General features: G+C 43.7%; 1 protein-coding gene across 3 annotated transcripts; it reads left to right on the top strand.

The window, feature by feature from the left end:
- Positions 1 to 280: 280 nt before the first annotated feature.
- Positions 281 to 9,204, top strand: SYT11 (synaptotagmin 11). 3 transcript variants are annotated; one of them, XM_014961331.1, is made up of 3 exons: positions 281 to 1,180; positions 4,446 to 4,566; positions 6,136 to 9,204. In XM_014961331.1, exons 1-3 carry the CDS (start codon positions 296 to 298, stop codon positions 6,444 to 6,446), a joined length of 1,317 nt encoding a protein of 438 aa, XP_014816817.1. In that variant the 5' UTR covers positions 281 to 295; the 3' UTR covers positions 6,447 to 9,204. The 3 variants fall into 3 exon arrangements, with proteins under 3 accessions (XP_014816817.1, XP_014816816.1, XP_014816815.1); XM_014961330.1 differs by having other exon boundaries at positions 6,133 to 9,204; XM_014961329.1 differs by having other exon boundaries at positions 4,446 to 4,569.
- Positions 9,205 to 10,053: the final 849 nt, after the last annotated feature.

Here is a 10,053-nt window from a genome sequence, read left to right as displayed (position 1 = left end):
ATTAATAAATAAAAGAGTGCTTCTTGCAAATCAAGAAACCGTATTCCTGTGGAGATGCTGGTGATGCAGGACCTTGATTTGGCAAGATAAGGTCATCAACCATTTGAAATACTTAGTGTGTGAAATTCACACACTAAGGAAAAGTCAAGCCTTAGGAGTGTAAAATGTTTCCCATGTGGGAAAATATAAATGAAAGGAAGTAGTATTTTTATTCTGGGGAAGCTTTGATCCCACAATCATTGAATTAAGAACACAGTAGTGCTGTACAGATCTCCAGGCAGATGTGCTCGGCCCCATGGGGGCACAGCCACCACAAGGGTATGAGCTTGTTCCTGACTGCGTTGTCTCCTCTGCAGATGTCTCCCCGGTTGTGGCAGGTCTCATTGGTGCTACTGTCCTTGTGGTTTCTGTCTCAGTAACAGTTTTTGTGTGGACATGCTGTCACCAGCAAGCAGAAAAGAAGCACAAAACCCCACCGTATAAATTCATTCATATGTTGAAAGGCATCAGTATCTATCCGGAGACCTTGAGTAACAAGAAGAAAATTAACCGAATCCGGAGAGACAAGAATGGCACTCCTAAGGAGACTGCAAGGGGAAACCTCCTGGTGGATGCTGCTGAATCTGGTTTAATAGGCTCCAATAAGGCTCCAGATGGGCCAAATGCAGTCCCCCATGTTGATCAGCTCCCAATAAAAGTAGATTACGGAGATGAACTCAGTCCAGATCAAAGCCTCACTCCAGGCGGAAGTAAAACTTCCTCCCCATCTTCTCCAGGGGATGACATCATGTTGGGTGAACTGACTTTCTCAGTGGACTACAACTTCCCTAAAAAAGCGCTGGTAGTTACCATTCAGGAGGCTCACGGACTGCCAGTGATGGATGAACACACTCAGAGCTCTGACCCTTACATCAAGATGACAATTCTTCCAGATAAAAGGCATCGAGTGAAGACTCGTGTACTTCGCAAGACACTAGACCCAGTCTTTGATGAAACCTTCACCTTCTATGGGATCCCATATAGCCAGCTCCAGGATTTGGTGCTTCACTTCCTCGTGTTGAGCTTTGATCGCTTCTCTCGAGATGATGTTATTGGAGAGGTCATGGTGCCCCTTGCAGGGGTGGATCCAAGCACTGGAAAGGTTCAGCTGACCAGGGAGATCCTCAAAAGGAACATACAAGTAAGTCGCTTTGTGTAGTATGACACAAGACTCCTTGCATTGTATTTGATCCCGGTTCTTTTCACAGAATCACAGAATCACATGAGGTTGGAAGGGACCTCTGGAGATCATCCAGTCCAGCCCCCTGTCAAAGCAGGTCCACCCAGAGCAGGTTGCACAGGAACTTGTCCAGTTGGGTTTTGAATGTCTCCAGAGAAGGAGACTCCACCACCTCCCTGGGCAGCCTCTTCCAGGGCTCTGCCACCCTCAAAGTAAAGAAGTTCCTCCTCATGTTTAGGTGGAACTTATTATATTCAAGTTTGTGCCCATTTCCTCTTGTCCTGTCCCTGGGCACCACTGAAAAAAGACCAGCCCTGTCCTCTTGACACCCAGCCTTTAAGTATTTATAGGCGTTGATCAGACCCCCTCCTCAGTCTTCTCCAGACTAAAAAGACCCAGGTCCCTGAGCCTCTCCTCATATGGGCCCTCCAGGCCCCTCATCATATTTGTAGCCCTCTGCTCTACCCCCTCCAACAGTTCCCTGTCCTTCTAGAACTGGGGAGCCCAGAACTGGTCCCAGTGCTCCAGATGGGGCCTCCCCAGGGCAGGTCTGGGACATTTTGATCTGGGAGCCTTCATAGTTCTAGTAAGCAGGAATGCTGCAAATCTTTAGCCATTAAATCCATTTTTCCATAGTCGCGCGTTGTTGGTATGATGTGGCTGAGCTCTTGGGCAGTTCTCTGCTGTGTGGTTATGGCAGTTTGATTAGGCATGGCCACTATTTAGGCATAGAAATTATAGATGTTATAACTCATGATGCCAAGAAAAATGGCAAAGTCCTCACCTCCAAGTAAAAGAGCTGATGCGGTAACATGATATTCATCTGCAAAAACAAACCTCACTTAAAGAGGGAGATTTGTCTGGGCTGACCATTTTAGACACCTATAATTGTAATTACCTACATCTGAATTGTTGCTGTAAGCTGTAAGTCAGTGGGAATACGTCAGCATAGCCAGCAGAGTCTGACGTGATTCCTTCTGTCCTGAAGCAGATGTCTAAATCAGCTCAGCTGCACCTAGATGACTCTATTTTTTTCTCACTTGAGAACTAAGTATGTCTAAGGCGGTTTTGTCAAATGTAGACACGTAAAATTTAAGTAGTGCAAATCCCACTCATAGTGTCTGGCTGTAAAGTAGAAAGATGAGGAATCCATACGTGCTGCCAAGCCTTCTGGGGAAGGTGTCTTCTGTCCTCGGGAAACACACCGCATGCAGGTAGGAGGATGAGGCAGTACTCAGGATTTTTTTATTCTTGCTTGGTTTATTGTTGGTCCCCATCCTCCAAGTTGAATAGAAAAAGGCATTTGCGCTCCCTTGTTGCCTTAAGGTATTGGGAATTGTTGCTGGGGTCTATAAAATACTTGATTATGTCCTAGAGTAGCAGTATTTTATTTGAAAAGTTTACTATATGGGGCATTTAACTTTTTTTTTCCCCCTAAGTTATTTAAAGGGGACTCTGTGTCAATGACCCAAAACAAACCAAAAGAATACCAACAAAACCAGAGTTCTGGTAACTGCTTTGCTTTTCTTAGGTTCTTGGGATGCTTTATGTTATGATAAAACAAGTGGCTGGCTTAGGTTCTTTTAATAGTATTCTTTTCATTGGGCATGTCTCTTAGAAGTAACAGATTAAAAATAGAGGAAGAAGTCCAGCTAAATAAAAATAGATTTAATCAAGGATGCAAATATGTTAACATTTGTTAGTAATCAAAACTAGACTTACCTTGGTGTCGAGTGTGCATTCTTGAAAATCTGCACGGGTCCAGGATGTCAGAACAGCCATTGCAGAATCACAGAATTGTCAGAGTTGGAAGGGACCTCTAGAGATGATCTGCTCCAACTCCCCAGCTAAAGCAGGATTGCCCAGAGCACATTCCTCAGCACAAAGTTTTCAGTGTTAGGAGGTTTCACCATCCGGAATTCAGAATTGCATTTAAAACCCAGTAAATGACTGCAGAGGGGTACATCCCATCCTATTGAACATTGCCAACACATTCTAACATGCAATCTAAGAATGCAGATTACATTACTTCAGACCAAAAGAACTCCAAAATTCTAACAACGTACCCCCCAGCCCCATACTCTCACTGGCTGTTGTGTTCTGGTGTATCCAAGGAGCCGAAGTTCTGAACATTTTCCTTCCAGGGCCAGGAACTTGCTCATATATTTACTCCCAAAATTTCGCGTGAGCAGCAATAGCCTTCATTCCTTGCATATGGAAAACTTGTCTTAAACACACAGGAACTGCTCAAATAAAAAGAAAACACCAAAATAATTGTGAACACTTGCCATGTTTAAGTTAACATGCACTATTTTTTCCCGCTAAGCTGAATAACAGCAGTTGAAAGAACAGCTTCATCTCTTGCGTGATCAGCAGGGCATTTAGTGTGACATTTACTGTAGTGCTTCACTGCTTCGAAGGGAGAAAAATTCCTTCATTTGGGCCCCCCCAACATCCTTTGCTGGGTTAACAGTCCTGAAGACCTCCAGGGGCAGGAGGAGGGCAAGGTACGGAGAGTCAAAGCCTTCAGCAGCCAGTGGAGCTGGGGCAGTAGCTCTGCTCTCGGTGCGGTGCTGACGCCACACCACTCCATGCCCACTGCTATTGCTGTTTGCCTTGAGAGCAAATAAACATCAGAACTAGTGCCATCTCAATGAAAGTTAATGAGTGCCACCTGGAAACCAAAACTAATTATCTCAATATGTTACTCTTTGAAGGAGATAGAGCAAGAGTAACTGAATAGATCTGGTTTTATCTATTTATCTTCATCCTGTACCTTTGCAGACTAAACTGATGGTGAAACTGTCAGAGCAAACCTAGAGAGCTTGAGGTGCTCAGACATTGAAGCTCCACCAAAAGCCAGTGAAACTGAAGCTGCTAAACCCTGCGCCTGCCTCTTGAGCAGACCTCAAAAGGCAGCCACAGCCACTTTTCTCTTGGAGGATGTCCACCAGATTTGCCTCATGGAAACCTGGAATTCAAGGGGAGAGGCTGCCATGATGCTCACTGTGCTTGACAGGCGTGGGGTGAACAGCACAGGAGGATTTGCCATCTGCCACTCGGTCCTTCTCCCAGAGGCTCCCACTGTCCATGGCACTTCAAATGGCCTGCATTTTATTTTCCAACTTTTTAGGCATTTAGCACAGGGAAAGGAGATTCTGGTGACCTCCAACTTTTGCCCTTGACCATCTTGTTCTAATAAGTTCTTTCTGTTTCTTTTTCACAGAAATGCATTAGCAGAGGGGAGCTGCAGGTCTCCTTGTCTTACCAGCCTGTGGCGCAGAGAATGACCGTTGTGGTGCTGAAAGCCAGACATTTGCCAAAGATGGATATCACTGGCCTCTCAGGTAGAAGCTATTTTCTCCAGCTCTAAATGTGTAGAAAAAAAATCTCCAAGTTCACTTTCAGATCTTTTAACCTGTCTTATCTGAAGATTTTCTTTGTTTCCACACTTTTCCTCAAACTCTCTCGCAGCGAGCCATCACTCCCCAGCAGATGGTTAGACAAACAAGACTAAATCCTTCCTGCTGCGAGACCAACAGTTGCAGCTTTCTGGTGTCACCTGGTTGTTTATGAAGGCAGTATTTTCCAAATTCAGCACATCTCCGTGCTTCTTTTGGCCGGAGCGTGCAGGCTCTATGCCTCCGTGCTGCTCTCACTCATCATTGCCCTGAGCAGCACTTTTTTCATGGCATGACTGCTGCTTGCTGTGTCTGCCTCAAACCCTGCCCCTAGAAGAGGAGGGTAAAAGAGAGGAAGCATAAAAAAGAGGAAGGATAGACTCAGAATAGAGAAAAGTAAATTCATATGACATTAGAAACAATTTAGTTGTTTTTTGTTGTTGTTGGTGGTGGTTTTACTGGTTGTGTTGTTCCATGATTTGAAGAGAAGAGCAGCTGTTCTGGCTTTCCTCTGGGCACAGATTCTCAGACTCCTGAATCCCCTCAGAAAAGTTTCCTTCAGGATTATGGGAAAATGGTTGGAATCAACTTGAGATTCAATAATATCCTGACTGATAGCTAATTTAGTCCTGCTTTTGCAGCTTTCTCCTGTACACCTCAGAAAGAATGCAGGCTAGGCTTAATTATCTATTGTAGGCCTTAAATTTTACTCTCTTTAAAAAAAAAAAAACTTTCTGTATGTGGTCTCCAACTACAGGATAAATTTTGCAGTATCAGCTTCTGCCTGGTGAATCTTGCAAGGCTAACATCATTTCTTGATGTTATCTTGACATTATGCACAAGATCATAATTTCAGTTGGATAGCAAAAGTCAAAATCAGGCAGTGCCAGCTGGGCAAGTGACTTCCAGCTTCAAAAGTTGTGTTAGATGAAAAAAAAGCACTGTGTGTCTGGTAGCTTAATTTTAACCTTTAAGAAGCATCCGCATAAAGAGTGAGCTGACTTATAAAGTAATAGAATGAGGCTGATGGAAAAATGAAAGCTTTGTTTTAAACCTTTCTTTTTCAGTAGCTTCCACTATAAATGTTCTCCTGCAAATTCTTAGAACCATTTTAACACTTTGTTGGGCTATTTCATGAAATAGAGTGAAAATATTTCTTGTTATAGATGACAGTGAAAAGTGAAAGTTTTGGCCAGTTGGGCACTGACCTCAGCAAAAACCCACCTCTTTGGTATTTCCAGGATTAATTACTGCAATTTATGCACTGCTTGCTTCCCCCCAGTCCTGATGCAGTGTTGAAACTCACGATGAACTCCCGCTGCTGACATCAGCTGGTTGCTTTGCAATGAGAAATGATGCCCACAGAGCCCCTGTCCCTGGGGAGCTGGAGGGAGCTGTCGAGATTCACACCCTTTACTTGAGCTGGCTCAAGTTCAGCCAGCGGAACCCTGTCCGTTACTGCCAGGAGCCTTACTGGGCTGTGTTATTAGTTTCTCTCTCTCTCTTCTTCAGCAGATCCGTACGTTAAGGTGAATGTTTATTACGGAAGAAAGCGCATAGCGAAAAAGAAGACTCACGTGAAGAAGTGCACTTTGAATCCTGTCTTTAATGAATCCTTCATTTACGATATCCCTGTTGATCTCCTTCCTGACATCAGCATTGAATTTCTAGTTATCAATTTCGACCGTACCACGAAAAACGAAGTGGTGGGACGGCTGATTTTGGGAGCGCACAGCATTACTGCAGGTGGTGTAGAACACTGGCGAGAGGTGTGTGAGACTCCTAGAAAGCCAGTTGCCAAATGGCACAGCCTGAGCGAATACTAGCAGAGGTTGCAGCAGCGACAGCTGACTCGTAGAACAGACTTAAACCTTGTTTTAGCTGTAGAACTAAACTTTCATAAGAAGCAGCAGCTGATTGGTTCTCTAGTGATGTGATTTTGCAGGGCACTAAAATTCTAAAGAGCATTAAATGAAAAAAAAAAAGATATCACAAATATATATAACAGTGTAATCACGCTATTGCATGCCTAATACAAACTGAAATTAGTATAACTACCAATATCAAGTTGCAGATTTTAATACAGTTATCTGTCACTATGGAAGTTGTGTTTGTGCCGAACTGTCTTTGCTGGTATTCACCAAGATTGGCCTGTCTTTATTAGGCTTCTCCCAAAGTTTCTGAATTCTGCTGTTTAACCGCTAGTTTCTTGTTAGTTTGCCTGCACATTGGTTCTTGCAGTTCTGTTCTTCACTGGTTTGGGAGTAGCAACCGCATTAGAAATCGCAGTGTAAAGGTGGTTTAGAATTCTGCACTTGCACAAAAGGAAAATACAGGGGAAAATGGCACTTTCCTTCAGAGAATAAATAATTCTGTTGTCAGGTACTGAAATACTTGTGGTTTGGATGTACTTCTTGTGGAGCTATAACACCACAGCATCAAAGATTTGCATCTAAAATTCAAACGCCAACAAACTGATCATGTTGCTTTTGCCACATGAAGTTAGCACAGGCACAAGCTCATGGACTGTCACAACTGGCGAAACTCTGCTGTTTCATTTGATTTAACCCTGTCTGTGCATGAAGGGCCCAAAAAAACCCCAAATCTGACATGTCATTTATTGGTAAGGAAACTTGCTGATTCTTTTAAACATTAAATGTGAAATTCTACATGATTGCTAAGTTCTGTTATAACAGTGTAACATTGGAAATAGGAAAATATCTTGGGGGAAGAGGTTTTAAGTGAAAAAATTACAAAGCTTCCCTTCATTCACACTTGAGTCAATTTGCATTATACATCATCTTCTCAGTTACCTAAGAGCCAGCTCTTGAAAAAGGACTAAACATGGGCAAAGCCTGTCACCACAAATGGTGTCAGACACTTCAGGAAGTTCATTTTCAGCATTTCAAGGCAGCTTGGGCTAGTTCTTAAATTGTGAATGACTTCTGAGACTTGGGAGATGCTCACCATCACCTCTGAAGTGTAGAAATGGTACTTGGCCAGTGTGACCTGTAGCACTTTAGGCTATTAACCTTGAATAGTAGTTTTGAACAGAAGTTCATAAGTTCCACGAATACAAGTTTGGAAGTTGCTGCACTAGATCTCGTGGTGAAGACATGAGCCTCAGGACAGGACCAGGTTCCGTACATGACGGCAGCGTCCTGGCAAGGAACTCCATTTGGCTTCTAATTACGTTCAAGCCAGGAAAGATATAAGGATGATAATTGGCAGCAAATAATTGATTGTAGACATTGTTGGTAAACTGAGCGGAAATAGTTAAAACAGGCTGCAGAAATTGCAAGACTTTCTGAACTCTCCAATGGCAACCTGAAGCAGAAGTGAGCGTGCAAAGAGGCACATAGAAGACTGCAAATTTTCAGTAAACGTTTAGTTGCTTCCGGGCAGCCAGTTTGTTCTGTGCCCCATGGAATGTAAATAATGTATCATAATTTAAAAAGTTAAAGATCATTGAACTACTTACAGGACTTGAATACTGAATTTTAGAGCCCTGTTGGAAAAAATGATCCTTTCCACCTTCACCATAATGACAGTAGAATAATTGAGTCTTACTCGGTTTTCACTCCAGTCGCCACGTAAAGTGGGAACTGATGGGAGGGCTCTTCATGCGAACAGACAGCACTTTGTTATTTGGCAATAGTTTGGCATCTCTTCCATCTCTTCCATCTCTTATTTTTGGAAAGCCAAATTTTCTCACTCATCACTAATTATTCAAAATTCCTTCCAGGCAGAGTGTCTTTCTAGCACCAGAAGTGGCGTGGCGGCTGCAGCTCTCTATCCTCAACCCTGTGTGGCAGACGGAAGCATGGACTTTGTTCATGCTCTGTCAATCCTGTTTCCCAGGATTTCTGCCCAAGGCTGTAGTTGATTTTATCTTTGTCTTCAATGCTTTCTCGCTCGTGCTCTAGCAGTGGCTCACAGCCACAGACCGGAGAACGGGTTCTCCCTTGTAAATTGATGTAGCTCTATTTCAATCCTAGTTTTTGCACTAAGCAATTGTGTTGCTGAGGTTTAGCAACTGTCACGACTTTTCCTCGGAACGTGCTTTCCAACACCGCTCCAAACAGGCCCTCCAAACAGTAACAACAAAGTTCCCTTTTTTCCCTTCGGTGTGAAAAGCATGCGTAAGCCTACATGGTCTTAAAATGCCTTTAGTTGAAAAGGAAAGATGAACTTCTTGTCAAGGAAACACGCTCAGGGTAAATAGACTTCGGCTATCGGGCAGATAGGAGTAGCTCCAACACTCTTCTGGAATGATAAGAAACTGAAGATGTGCAGATATATATATATTTTTAAAACGTAAAATAGGCAGTAAGTGACAGCGGACTCACTGTAAAATCTCCCAGGTGTGGTTATTCTTTACCTTGTGTCTTCTATTGTAAAATTAACTTGGACAGTTACAACTTTGTGTGGAAAAAAAAAAAAAGAAAAAAGAGGCAAAAAAACCTAACTCAACATGTGTGAAACTGCATAATGCTATAAGCTCATCTACATTATGTAATGCTACCTTGTATGTTGAATTTGTTAATGCACATTGAGCGTGCAAATAAAAATTAAATCACTTTAGCTGCTGACTCTGCCATGTTTGACCGGAGGCAATACATACATGACTATACTGAACACTTTAAGATTTGTTTATAAAAACATGCATTTCTGCTCTGAGAATTCACAGGAAAAGCACACGCTAAAGAAATCTCAAAGAAATAAAGGAACATAACAGAATCCTGGCAAATTAAATATAACCCTATTACTTCATCATGAGCACATACAAAAACTCTCAGGGATCCTACCCGGTGTTATGATTGGGTCTAATTTGGCACAAATGGGAATTCATTAGCTAAGTTGGAGCCAAGTGAAAAAAGATGGGCAGAAAAAGCAGCCATTTGGCTATAACATGTAACTTTGAGGCATTCCTGGGTCAAAGCAGAATTCTCTGGGAATGCTGTTGTCCATCTTGCTCTGGGCTGGGTGCAGTCTCTCTCTCTCTCTCAAAGTTCCATAATCTGCCTTCTCTGGCTTGTTTTTCTCCCTCAGCTCCTCCTCCGCACTGCCCTGAGCAGCCCCAGCAGCACCGGGCACCGAGCCACCTCTGCAGAAAATGCCAAATAGTCCCTGGCAGGAGCTGGGTTTCCCCAGTGACATGGGCTGCTGCAGCCCCTGGGCGCCGTGCTGCGCCCTCCGGGACAGCGAAGGGCCGGGCTCCAGAGGTATCTCAATACTTAAAACGAGCTTCAGGTTCTTGTCTTCGAGGAACCAGAGGGTGTCACAGCCCAAGCTGTATGAAAAGGTATCCCCATGTCAAAGAAGAAGGATAGGCTGGTGCTGCAGCTCGTCACACCAGTGGTAAGGACGCTGTGGGCTGCCTGGCCCCCCCCAGCATGGAGCAGCCCCTCCGCAGCCCCCGCCGGCCTCCTC

Source organism: Calidris pugnax, unplaced genomic scaffold (genome assembly GCF_001431845.1).
Source record: "Calidris pugnax isolate Ruff unplaced genomic scaffold, ASM143184v1 scaffold371, whole genome shotgun sequence".
Lineage (NCBI taxonomy): Eukaryota > Metazoa > Chordata > Aves > Charadriiformes > Scolopacidae > Calidris > Calidris pugnax.
Note: the sequence above shows the minus strand (reverse complement) of the source record. Positions and strands in the feature narration are given on the sequence as shown.

Bases quoted from the DNA above. Each gene is read 5' to 3' on its own strand.
- SYT11 (XM_014961330.1), top strand. From the start codon at position 296: ATGGGGGCACAGCCACCACAAGGGTATGAGCTTGTTCCTGACTGCGTT. The intron at 1,181-4,445 runs GTAAGTCGCTTT...TCTTTTTCACAG, and splicing joins TCCTCAAAAGGAACATACAA to AAATGCATTAGCAGAGGGGA. The intron at 4,567-6,132 runs GTAGAAGCTATT...TCTCTTCTTCAG, and splicing joins GGATATCACTGGCCTCTCAG to CAGATCCGTACGTTAAGGTG.